Genomic DNA, 13,534 nt, shown 5'->3' with positions numbered 1-13,534 from the left:
CCTTCTTCTTCTTCTTCTTTTTTTTTTTTTTTTTTTTAACTTGTGAACATGGCAGAAAAGGGTGCACCCCTAGAGAGCATTCTGGGTAATTAAAAAGAGAGCATGATCAAAGGGGTTAGAGGGCTGTGGACTGTGGTGATCATGAGGCATGTGGTCCATTCCCCAAAGTGTTCTCACAACAAAAGGTCTGCCTTGTACAGACCAGCGTGTGCTTGTGTGCATGCAGGATGAAAGCTCCGGGCTTTGGGAAAACAACCTACTGCATACTTCCATTTGCATATTCTACATTACACTTCTTTTTTCTCCAAATTGCCAATCAATAAGCAATCAATTTTTTCCAAGTAATGTATAATGTCATGCTGAAGTTACAAAGCCTATAAGCCTACCTTGGTTTCGATTTGCAACACCAAGAGATGAAGCATTTGCTCGATCTGTGTGAAAATGGGAAAGGTTATATATTACTCCGAGTTGCGATATGACCCATGCTGTTTTCAAAAACATGAACAGCATGCATAGAATCTTGTTTGTATTTTGGTATAGTCATATCGTTAGCCTCATAGCATAATTACCTAAGTCATACACTACATGGACAAAAGTATTGGGACACGTTGAATTCAAGAGTTTCTTTTCTAACAGGTCTGGGATGTAAAACAATAATAACAAATATCATAATATTGTTTATATTGTGATAAATGACATTGTATTGGTTAGTTTGGTTTAAATTGTTATCTTTGCTTCCAAAATGTCTCAGAGATGTTTTTTTTTTTCTGAATTTCTCTCAACATTGTTTATTTATTTATTTATTTATTTATTTTTATCCATACCTTTGATTTTAACCCATAAAGACCCAAACAGCTACAGGTGAACTAAACAATCCACTGATCTAAACTGTATAACACCTTGTTGAGCCACATTATGTAATAAATTCCCATTATGTAATAAAAGTTAAAAATGTTATAAGAATGTCACGTGATCTTGTAATAAAGCCGCATTATGTAATAAACTGACACATTTTGTAATAAACTACCTCAGTGAATTATGTAGTAAATTTTTTCGCATTATGTAGCAAGTTATTACAATTTGAGAAATTTATTACAAAATGCACTTGACACATTTAGTCATTTAGACACATGTTTGGTACTGATTAGCATGTGTTTATCGGCAAAATACATTTTAGTTACAAGTTAGCCACCAAAGGTGTGTGACGGTTTAGCTCTTTTTTTATATCCAGAAATGTTGTTTACATTGTTGAAGACACTTTCCTGAGTTTTGTTTTTTTTCAGCTGGCATAGACACTTTATATTGATTAAAATACTTTAATTTGCCTTAAAAAGGTTCTGTTTAGAAATAAAGCCATTTATTGTTCAACATCCGCATTTTCTACTTTGTGTGTGCATGTTGGAGTGTGTGTACTAATTGTGAATGTAATGGTAATAGGTAGGTTATCATTACCACTACTACAACTACTAATCTGCAGGGCTACTTCAATTAAAGAGAGGAAAAAAAATCTACTGGAGTGTCGTTATTACATGATTGAACCATGTCATTACATTTTCCTGAAAATAAAAATGTGTCAAGTGCATTTTTTAATAAATTTCTCAAATTGTAATAACTTACTGCATAATGTGAAAAAATGTACTACATAATGCATTAAGGTAGTTTATTACAAAATGCGTCAGTTTATTACATAATGCGGCTTTATGACAAGATGACGTGACATTCTTATTACATTTTTAACTTTTATTACATAATGGGAATTTATTACATAATGCGGCTCAACACACCTGCTGATCCACTAATTCTATCAATACATGTAAATAATTGGTGTAAAATACAGTTTGTCGTCTTTCCGTGGTCATCAGATATGACCCTTTTGGACATTCAGAGGCCCCGCAGTGAACGTGGAAACACAGTCATCTTCTACAACATTGATTCACCAGTAAAATCCATGGAGTTGGAATGGATGTAGACACAATTTTTAGTTCACTTATTAATATCTTTGCCAAAAAAGTCACTTTTTCTTCAGTTTTTTCTATTTTTTATATAATAATCCTCAACTTTAATCTGGGCTTTTATGAACAACTACATGACCAGTGAGTTAAAAACAAGAAAATATATGATTTTCAGTGAAAAATACACAAAATACAGAAAACAGACAAATCCCTTAAGAAAGGTTCAATCTAAAGAAAAATTCATCTGGGACCTGACACAAAAGTAGCACTGGGTCTTTATGGGTTGAATGTTCTGCCTCTAAATTTCTAAAATACTTTTCGTGCTCTGACTAAATAATATTTTTCTGCCATAACTAACCATCTACTTTCTTCACATCTCACTTAGAAAGAAAAATCTTCCATCAAACTTTAAGGAATATTGATGTTTATAAACTATATGGACATAAATATTGGGACACATCATGGCTACAGCTGTAAAATGAGATATAAACATCAATAATAATAATCAATACGATATTTATCACAATATAAAACTATATTATGATATTTGTCAGTAGGGTTATTATATTGTTTCGGAAGCAAAACTAATGTGTCATGTTTAAATGTGAGATGGGGGTGGGATTTAATACGTTTTCTTCTTTCCACTCCTTTTTGAGCAGTACATATTGAATTTATTTTGTTATTGCTAGTGTACATGACAATTGCTATTTTATCTTGATCACCTTTGTTACCTCTGCCGAGGAGGTTATGATTTTGCCGGCACTGGTTTGTCTGTCTGTCCGTGTGTAAGATAACTCAAAAAGTTATGGACGGATTTGGATGAAAATTTCAGGAAATGTTGATACTGGCACAAGAAACAAATGATTAAATTTTGGTGGTGATTGAGGTGGGGGGGCACTGATCTGCCTTGGCAGAGGTCTGCGCCCTCCGAGTGTTTTTCTAGTTTATTAACCCTTTCATGCATACTGGTCACTCCAGTGGACAGCTATTCTACAGCTGTTCTCTTGTATATTCATGGATTTTGTTGTTCTTTTTTTTTTTTTTTTTTTTTTTTTTACACATATCTTTATTAAAGTTTTAAGACACTACATATCTTTTCTGGCATGAATTGGTGACATTATGTAGCTCTTTCCTGAGCATAAACCCCCAGAATCACAAGCCCTCCCCATAGTTTTCACACAATTTATCAGTAAATACATGTTTCTGTGCGTCAAAAATTAAATATATGGTGTCCAGCTGGGTGGACACTTTTGCAACTTCATGAAAAATACGCTCATAAGAATTTTTTTTCATTATATTTTTTTTTTTTATGTTTTTTTTTTTTTTTAATTAATTTTTATTTTATTTATTTTATTTTTTTACTTATTTTTCAGAAGAAAATTTTCAATCGCATTGTTTTTTTCCTGCCTAAAGAGGAATAAAAACTGGAAAAAAATTTGATTAAGATTCTCATAATTCGTACATGAAAGGGTTAATGTATTTACTCTGCTATTAGTTCCTTGTACACAAAAGATGTTTGATTTTTTTTTTTTTTTTTGCTCAAAACAAATATATGAATGAATAATTGTTTTGTGTCCCAGACCCCATTAGAAAAGAAACAACTGAATTCAACATGTCCCAATACTTTTGTCCATTTGTGGATGAGTTAGGCTATTATGCTATGAGGCTAACGATATGCATTAGTCGGTTTGTAATTACTGCAGAATTGGATCTTTTCTGCTTTTAGAATAGTGAACAGCCTAATGTAGAATAGTCTGCATGCAGCTTAGAAACAGTGCATTTTTCCACAAGACAAAGCAAAGACATGTACATATGGTAGCTGCTGCTGCTGCTGCTGCTATCCAGTATGAGAAGTCACCTTCCGGCATCAACATGTGTAGGGATGTATGGTGAGAGCAACGTCTTCATAAAAAAATAGGTTTCTTTTTGAGTGGCTTTAGGGGGGATATCTGTCTGTTGGCTTAAAGCAAATACTGTGGTTTGAAAGGAAGAAATGATTCTCAGTAGTGGATGGAAATTCTCTGGCGCTGACCCAAACACATGCACAACTCCCACAGGGTTTAGTAAACTAGCATGTCCTTTAATTTTTCATTCAGACTCGAAGAATCAAAGCAGTGTTGTACCTCAATTAAGTCAAAATCATGTATACTTTATATTACTGCTAACCATTCTGCAATCCATGCTGTTCAGAGAGCCTTTGTTTTCTGTTCGTTTCCAAACAGTCCAGGTGATATGTGCCAACATTTGAGGTGTTTTTGCAAAAACATGAAATTTGTAACACTTCTCTAGAAAACACTTTTAACTATGTGTTTTTCACAATTGTATTTTGCATCATATTTTCCAAAACTGAGCATAATAATACAGAAAAGGTGAAATTTAATCCTGTGTTTGGATGGTCAAGGGCTACAGTAATTGTACCACAAACTTGTGAAAAATCCCTAATTTGGATTTGGAACAAAGGGTGTGTCAAGGTTATAATAGTTTTGGATTTTTTATTATGGTTTAGTTTTATTTAGTTTTGATTTTTTGTCTCTAATTCAGTTAGTTTTAATGCGTTTTTAGAGCAGGTTTGCTAGTTTTTATTAGTTGTCGTTTTTTTCTGAATGCTTAGTTTTTGTTTAGTTTAGTTCTAGTATTAATTTCAGTTTTTTCATACATTTTATCTTCCTCGTCATCCTATTCAAAGAAATTAGTGAGGCGCGGATCAGCGGGTTACCCTGGACACTTTATTTGGGGGTCGGGTTAGGGAGGCTCAATGACTGAGCAGAGACACAAATATATGTACAGTACAACGTGTAAATTCCCTATAGCAGGTTGGGGGGTAATTAATATAGGTGGGAGTGTGATCCATACACAATGTCACTTCTGTGAAAACGAAACTGAAACTTTCCATTCTTTCACCGTTCGCCTCCCGACTTCTATACCTCTCATATACCGCTGATCTTTTCACATGTTCTATCCGATATCAACAATGACAAAGACGAAAACTAAGCGAATTTTATCCATAATTTTTATATGTTTTAGTTAGTTTTATAAGCACACAATACAGTTTCAGTTAGTTATCTTTTTTTCTTTTAAGTGGAGTTTTTATTTATTTCATTTAACGAAAATGTTTTTCAATTCTAGTTTTCATCATTTCGTTAGTTTTCGTTAACGATAATAACCTTGGGTTGTGTGGTGTGATGATGTAACTATGTTATAAGTGGCTAAAATAAACCGAGTAAATAAAGTACAGCAACTTATAGCTGTTTTTCAAGTTTCCATTCCCCATGACACATATTAACTCTAAACACACTCATTATTAAGTAGCTTATTAATACCTTATTGCTGCATGTCAGAATAGTTCGGTACTTATTCATTTAGAAGGGAAACATTTTCTGAGTTATAATCGCTTAAAGGTTGAATATATAACTTCTGTGTCTGCTCATGTACTTACATCTGACTTGTAGCAAATTTTCATTTCAGTCCATTTCAGTTAAAGTCTTAGTTGCCTACATGAAGCCACTAAATCAGGGGTGTCAAACATGCGGCCCGGGGGCCAAATGCCAAAGGGTCCAGTTCGGCCCCTGAGATGTTTTTTCCAAGTGCAAAAATTCCACAGTCTTGAATTGAATTAAGCAAAAAAAAAAATTAACTTGAATTAAGGAAAAAATCTTGAATTAAGCCAAAAAAAAAAAAAAAAATCTTCAATTAAGTAAAAAAACCTTCAATAAAACAAAAAAAATCTTCAAGTAAGTAAAAAAAAATCTTCAATTAAACAAAAAAAAAAATCTCAAATTTAGCAAAAAATCTTGAATTAAGCCAAAAAAATCTTCTATTAAGTAAAAAAAAATCTTGAATTAAGCAAAAAAAAAAAAAAAAAAAATCTTCAATTAAGTAAAAAAAAAAAAATCTTCAATTAAGCAAAAAAAAAAAAAAAAAATTCTTCAATTAAGTAAAAAAAGATCTTCAATTAAGCCAAAAAATATCTAGATTTAACAACTTAATTTTTTTTCTTTGTTTTAGTGTAAAAAAATAACATTAAATTATCAAAATATTTACATTTACAAACTATCCTGTAACACTAAAATGTGAATAACCTGAACAAATATGAACAACCTGAAATGTCTAAAGAAAATTAAGCCCAATTTTAACAATTTTTCTGCCTGTTCCTCAGTGTTTAGTGTCTTTGTAGATTTTGATCCATAATGCACATGTAGAAATGATTAGTTGAGGAATAATATTGTTAAAATTGCACAAAATTTTCTTACGTTTTTTTAATTTAAATTTCAGTTTTTTCTTTTTTTTTATAGTTTATAAAAGTAAGCATTTTCATAATTTAATGTTTTGTTTTTTGTTTTTTTTTTTACAGTAAAACTAAGACAAACATTTGGAGTTGTCATTACTTATAGGTTATTATGTTATTATTTTTCTGGTCCGGCCCACTTCAGATCAAATTTAGCTGAATATGGCCCCTGAACTAAAATGAGTTTGACACCCCTGCACTAAACTGAATCTAGGTCTTGTACTATTTTTTCTTCCGTTTTTGCTGCTGTTCATTTGTGTGCCTCTTCTGCTCCTCTACAGTCGCAGCAGTGTACAACTCTAGCTCTCCCATTGGATATCAGCTCAAATCAGACTAGCATATAGTAGGTATAAGACATGGGCACAGATGGCAATTGTGAAATGCATACTAAAACACACAACTTTTGTAATGTTTGTGTGTTTGTAATTAGGGGTGTAAGAAAATATCGGTTCTGCAATATATTGTGATATTTCATTTCGTAATACTGTATCGATATTAAAAAGTACTGCATCGATATTTTTAGGTATTTATTCAAATCTAGATTTTGTGGAGGTTCAGTTTTTGTTTTTGTTTTTTGTTTATATTTTATTTGTTATTATTTAACACTCTTTTATTAAGTAATGCTAGTTCCTTTGTTGGGATTACACAACAATAATGTTCTGATGTTAGTTCTGAACAAATAGAATATGAACATTTGAACAGGATCTTAAACTGTAATGTCTGAAAAACATAATTTAAGTTTTTACACCAGAAAGTTTTGTGATATAGCATTAGATCCTGTTCTGATCAAATAAAAATGTGTGCATTATTTGTGTATATTTCTGGTGTAATTCAATTCTTCAAGGAAATAATCATTAAAAAAAAAAAAGAAAAACAAAAAAATTGCCTTTTTAACAGTATCATGATATATTGTGATATATCGTATCATGATCCTTGTATTGTGATCTGTATCGTATCGCCAGATTCTTGCCAATACACAGCCCTATTTGTAATAAATCCTGCTGTTAGCTCCTTCCCTTAAATTCAGATTTGTGAGAATAGAGATGAATGTGAAAATACTCATGTTTCTGTGGTTTATTTTATTAATCCATAAAGGCCCAGTGCTACTTTTATGGCATTTCCCAAATACATTTTTCTTGATTTGTAACCTTTCTTAAGTGATTTATCACCATTTATTAAAGTATTATCTTCTTTGTTTTGCATTTTATCAGTGAAAACCATGTATGTTTCTATTTTTGATTTACTGATCATGTAGATCACAGGCGTCAAACATACGGCCCGGGGGCCAAAACCGGCCCGCTAAAGGGTCCAATCCGGCCCCTGGGATGAATTTGTGAAATGTAAAAATTACAGTGAAGATATTAACAATCAAGGACGTTCAATCTAAAGTGGGTCAGACCAGTAAAATACCATCATAATAACCTATAAATAATGGAAATAAGCTATTTTTTTCTTTTTGTTTTGGTGTCAAATAAGTAAAATTACACAAAAATGTTTACATTTACATACTGGCTTTTCACAAAATATACAAATAACCTGAAATGTCTTAAGAGAAGTATGTGGTATTTTAACAATATTCTGCCTGTTATCAAATGTTTTGTGTATTTGTAGATCCACTGTGATCTGTAAGTTGTGATGCACATCTATAAATGATAAACTGAGGTGGAATATTGTTAAAATTACACTTTTTTTTTTTTTTTTTTAAGAGTTTTCAGTTTGTTCATATTTGTTCATGTTGCATTCAAGTACGGTTCGTAGATGTAACCATTTTAACTACGGAATTTCACTTTTTTCACTCAAAAACACAGAGAAAACTTTGGAGTTGATGTTATTTCTAAGTTCTTATCCTATTATTTACATTATTTTACTGGTCCGGCCCACTTTATTTCATATTAGGCTGAATGTGGCCCCTGAACTAAAATGAGTTTGACACCCCTGATGTAGATGTTCATAAAAGCTTAGGTTACAGTTGAGGTTTTTATATCAAAAACAGAGAAAACTGCTAGACAAGTGACTTTTTCAGCAAATATATCAATAACTGAATGCAAAAACAGTGTCTCCATCCACTGTCATTTATCAAATTCCAAGGGTGTTACTGGTGAATCAATGTTGTAGAAGATAACAGTGTTTCCACGTTCACTATGGAGCCTCTGAACATCCAAATGGGTCATATCTGATGACAAACTGCATTTTATACCAATTATTTCAACGTATTAATAGCACTGGTCAACAACAAATTTACTGTTGAAGTTTTTTGAGCTGATTTAGGATAATTTTGGTGTGCTGAATCCAAAAATCACATTAATTTTGCTCAGTCAGGTCAACTTTCTGAACTATGCTACATATTGGCTTTTTAACATTTTTGCTTACATTTATGGGCATTTTCACATCATATGATACAAAATTCTTTCATATTTCTTGCAATAAACGAGTTCTGAAGATTTTACTTTTGCCAATTTATGATTAATGGTTTTTTAATATTACAGGTGAATGAAATGGCTTCAACTAGAAGATCTTGCAAAAATAAGCCTGACGTATTCTGCTACATCTGCGGTGAATACACCATTGTACCTAACAGGAATCCTGTCAGAAAATGATTTTTTTTTCTCTTAAAACCTATTTTGGGTGAGAACTATAGAAAAAATCAACTGATAAAGTCACAAAAATGTAATCAATTTTGTGAGAAGATCAATTTTTTCAAAATCAAATTAGCAAAAAAAAAAACCTGACCTGCTTGAGAAAAACAGATGTTGATTTTTGGATTTAGTGGTGCAAAATGGTCCTAATTCAGTTGAAAAAACCAAGACAACTTGCAAAAAACATTTTTTTGTAATCCAGTGTAGGCTTAGTGGCTCAGAAGTTATTAAACATTTTTGATGAGTAGATAATTGTGGATGTCAGTGGTGTTTTTTGGGTCTTTATGTCTTAATAAAGATATAAATAATAATAATAGGAAACATAGGCATAGCTGTAAAATGTATTTACCTGGATATATAGGCCTAATTCCACAAAGGCACATTTTAAGCCAAATTCAAGCTAAATTTGTAGAACCTTTAACATTTGCTATTGTGTTTATTGTTAAGTACTGTATAAGAATAGTCCACATTCAATACATGTTCAATATGTAAGATTTGGGTATATTTGTTTATAGACATGGTTGTACTGGGAGTCAGTTTTGTGGTTTCTCAACATTAGCCGAGTGTATTTCTAAGATAACTCATTGTTACTGTTGTAGAGAAGCAGAGGAGAGGCTTTGAAGAGTGTAAGGATTTTTTTTTTTTTTTTTTCAGAAAAAAACCCGACACAAAAACTCTATGTAGAAGTCAATTTAAAGGCTGTTTTTGTGGATATTGGCAGTGGAGACAGATGATGCATAGAAATGGAATTACCTACTGTCAACTGATGACCTTCTCTGAGCTCAAAACAGACTCCAACAGAAACATCAGGTTCTTTTTAGTGGAAGTTAAAGGCTTTACATTTATAGGAGGTGATCATACAGAATAAGGCATTAAAAAGTGCTTAATAATGAACAAATACCATACTAATATACTTGCCAACTGGGTGCTAGTTAATAGTTAGTATGTCCTGAAAATTAAAGTTTGTCTTTGTTTTTGGAAAACTATATAACTCACCTCACAGAACATGTATTATAAAGGTATAAAAAGATACAAAACAGCAAACAACATGCATTTACGTAATGGTTAGGAGTAATAAGAAGTTCTTTATGCATGTGAGCTACAGTAAATGATCACGATGCAAACTCTTTTACAATGAGAGATATTTCAGCAGCAGGTTGAGACATTTTTCTCTACTTTGTGTTTATGTCATTGTTTTTCTATAATGAAGTGTCACTGTCTTGGTGAGAAGTTTCTTTCAGGTGATACGTCTGTTTATAAAATCAACTTGACATTTATAGGGAGGGAAGAAAAAGCACCGTACACTGGCTCACTTCATAAAACTGGAGCATTATGATTCAGTTTTGTAAAAAAAAAAAAAAAATAGAAAAAAATGCTTTGCCGACAGTGTGACTGAAACAAAAGTTGTCCTTAAACTGCTCATAATGCCAGTATAAAAAGATTGATCAACTTACGCACTGGTCCGTGATTACTGGGGATACCTGTGGAGAGACGAGAGAAACAATGTCTCATTAAACAATCAACTCTGAAACAGATAGAACTGCACGGTAGAAAATAATGTTGTCTGATCTGTTTGTCCAGAGTTATTCACAGACACTTATTCATTTGGCCTCCACTGTGTGCAGTGATTAACAGCAGCCGTGGAAAACCCGACGCCTGCAACGTCCAGCATCCACCCTCCTCTGATGATAATAACAGGTCTACGCATAGGAAAATGTCAACGGAATCAAACCTGAAGCTGCTGCAAATTGTTTCATCAGCCTTTTCATCCAAGCTCAGCATAAACATGTTGTTATTAGTTTGTTTTCTATGTCTTCTACATGTTTTTTTTCTTGAAGAATGAACATTTTTTCGGAGTTGAAACACTATCTACAAACAATTGTTCACATAAAAAAATGCAAAAATTTCAAATTAAATGAAAAAAAAAATTCAATTTCTTCATTTTTTAAATTTAAAATATGAAGAAAATACAAGGAAAAAGGTTAAAAACATGGAATTCTTTTTTTCCCCTTTGAATCTGACTCTCACAAGCTTGAGCTATTTCTGTCTCCAGCACAGAGTTCTATATGAATGTTCTCAGACATCATGTTCTGCACAGTGAAAATCTAGGATTACAGTGAGCCAACACTGAAAAATACCTGTTTATGAGTGAAGGATGACTTGAACATTTGTGGTTTTATGTTCTATCACATAAAAACTATAAGAACAGATCAGCATTCATATTATCAGGTTATTAAGGGAAAACCGTTAGTTACCTTGTAGTTGTGGAATATGGTAAATAAATAGTCTTTAGCAGTGAAATAGATAGATAGATAGATAGATAGATAGACAGACAGACAGACAGACAGACAGATAGATAGATAGATAGATAGATAGATAGATAGATAGATAGATAGATAGATAGATAGATAGATAGATAGATAGATAGATAGATAGTCATAGGTAGGCAGTCGTATGGTTGCAAGCACATTTAACAGAAAACATGGGATGAGTATCACACACGACACTGTGGCAAAACTTATTGTCAAGTTCAAAAAAACAGGAAGTGTTTTGGATCAATTTGTTCCCGACAAAATGGCAGTCATAGAGCATATTATACAAATAAAAATGGTTTATGTCAAGAAATGTTTATTTTTCCTATGTATGGAGACTTATGGGACATCCTGTATATATATATATATATACATATATATGTGTGTGTATATATATATATATATATATATATATATATATATATATATATATATATATATATATATATATAAGTTATAAAAAAGTAAACATTTAACAATGTAACATTTTACATTTGTAAATGAATGGGTTGGTAGAGTTGGTAGAGCGGCGCATCCAATAACCAAAGGGTTGGTGGTTCGAATCCTGGCTCCGACTGTACATATGTCAAAGTGTCCATGGAAGACACTGAACCTTAAATTGCTCCCAATCAGACCTGGTGGTTTTGGAAAGTGCTTTGGACACCATAAGGGTGTATAAAATGCGCTAAATAAGTGCAGTCCATTTACCATTTAAATCCAGTGTTAAATCTACATGTTTAAAATGTTAAATCTACATGTTATTCCGTAAATATGTTTACAGTTGGATGTGTTTTTTACAGTATTGTTCTGGAAACCACAGCGGTCAGTTTTTTTTCCATAAAAATAACAGGACTTTTTTTTGTACAGTGTGCATTATAATAACCAACAATAAAACCTGGTTAATGGAATTTCCCACAAATTCCTGTAGAGTTGATATAAAAAAATATGCAAAGTAAGTAGAAAATCCAGACAATAAATGGTAAAAAAACATCTTCACATCTTTATCTTTAAACATATCACACTGTTAGAGGCTTTCTTTGTCTGAACCATGCTGTATCATTCTGCAGATTTAGCATCATTATGTTGTTAATGTCAACAAATCCTACATTATAATTAGCGCATAATTATTTCTTTTCAATTTCTGTATCACTTTGATTATGCCTCATCGGGTTTTCATATTGTTTACAGCCCCATTCATCACGTCATTACCAGTTTGGAGCTGTCACAACAACTGTTGGCAAGTGCACAACACTGTGAGCAGAAGCACTCATTTTAAGCTCCTGTAAGACACATTTGCAAGCCTCCATTCCAAACTGATTGTTGTGCTGTCTGAGAAATGGAGGGCAAACAATATTGGCCTTTGAAGCCAAAACACATTCTACAGTCTGATCAAACTCTCAGCCTCTACCCCTCTTAACCTATGAACCTGCTTTGAAACACAAGATGAGTAGACGCTCCCTGTAAAGTGGACTGTCAACATAATTCAAGAAGTGATTCTTCTTCTGCTCCACGGGCAACTTGCAAAGTTTTCTCCTCCATCTTTTAGGGAAAATCCTGAATTTGAACAACTCTCGGTCGCTCTTTTCTTCTGACAGCTCTGGCCCTTAGCAACCCACAGCTCCAATTTGGACTGTAATTTATTAGATGAAGGGTCACGTATGTCCATATATCTGCATGTGCCGGGATCTGAATATGTAATAGACCTCAGCCTGTTCCTACCTGGGAGATAAATGACTTCCATGATTAAAGAGGAAGACTTGATGACAGATGAAAGCTATTAAACCATAATTACATTTTGCACGTTCAGCATATTTGTCTTGATACAAAGGCTGTATGTTTAATATCCTCGTAGGAAAAATGAGCTTCCCATAATGGATAACGACATGTTACTGGGCTGTACTTATGAGAGAAATAAGAATAATTTAAGACAAAAGTGTGTTCATTCAACACCTGGGGGACTAATATTGTTACGTCACTTCTATGTGCAACATTATTGCATTTTATGCCACTGCCAAACAAGTGCTAATATTGCTTTTTATATGGCTAGACCTTGGTTTCATCAGTTCAGTGCAGATGCGGCCAAGTGTTGGATTTTTTAATAACGGCCTGTCAATCTAACGGCGTGCCCTGCACTGCAGGGAGACTCATAACACAGAGGAGGTGCAGGGGTAAATCCAGCAATATCTCCTTAGAGTTCACAAACGTTCCCACAAACAAACTCCCACACTCAATCAAATGTGTTGCATGTGAATGGACGGACACACACACACACACACACACACACACACACACCTACACACACACACACACACACACACACACACATACAGTCTGTGTATAGGCTGTGCA

At 33.0% G+C, this 13,534-nt stretch overlaps 1 protein-coding gene across 1 annotated transcript in view; it reads right to left on the bottom strand.

The window, feature by feature from the left end:
- Positions 1–354: 354 nt before the first annotated feature.
- LOC115436861 (netrin-G1-like) overlaps positions 355–13,534 on the bottom strand; it is a 213,176-nt gene continuing 199,996 nt past the window's right edge. The window contains exons 5-6 of the mRNA XM_030159828.1: positions 10,328–10,354; positions 355–431 (exon numbers count right to left, since the gene is read on the bottom strand). Coding sequence (XP_030015688.1) covers positions 355–431; positions 10,328–10,354 — 104 coding nt within the window. The remainder of the gene's footprint in view (positions 432–10,327; positions 10,355–13,534) is intronic.

This window comes from Sphaeramia orbicularis, chromosome 17, assembly GCF_902148855.1.
Source record: "Sphaeramia orbicularis chromosome 17, fSphaOr1.1, whole genome shotgun sequence".
NCBI lineage: Eukaryota > Metazoa > Chordata > Actinopteri > Kurtiformes > Apogonidae > Sphaeramia > Sphaeramia orbicularis.
The sequence above is the reverse complement of the archived record's forward strand: the minus strand, read 5'-3'. Positions and strand labels throughout refer to the sequence as shown.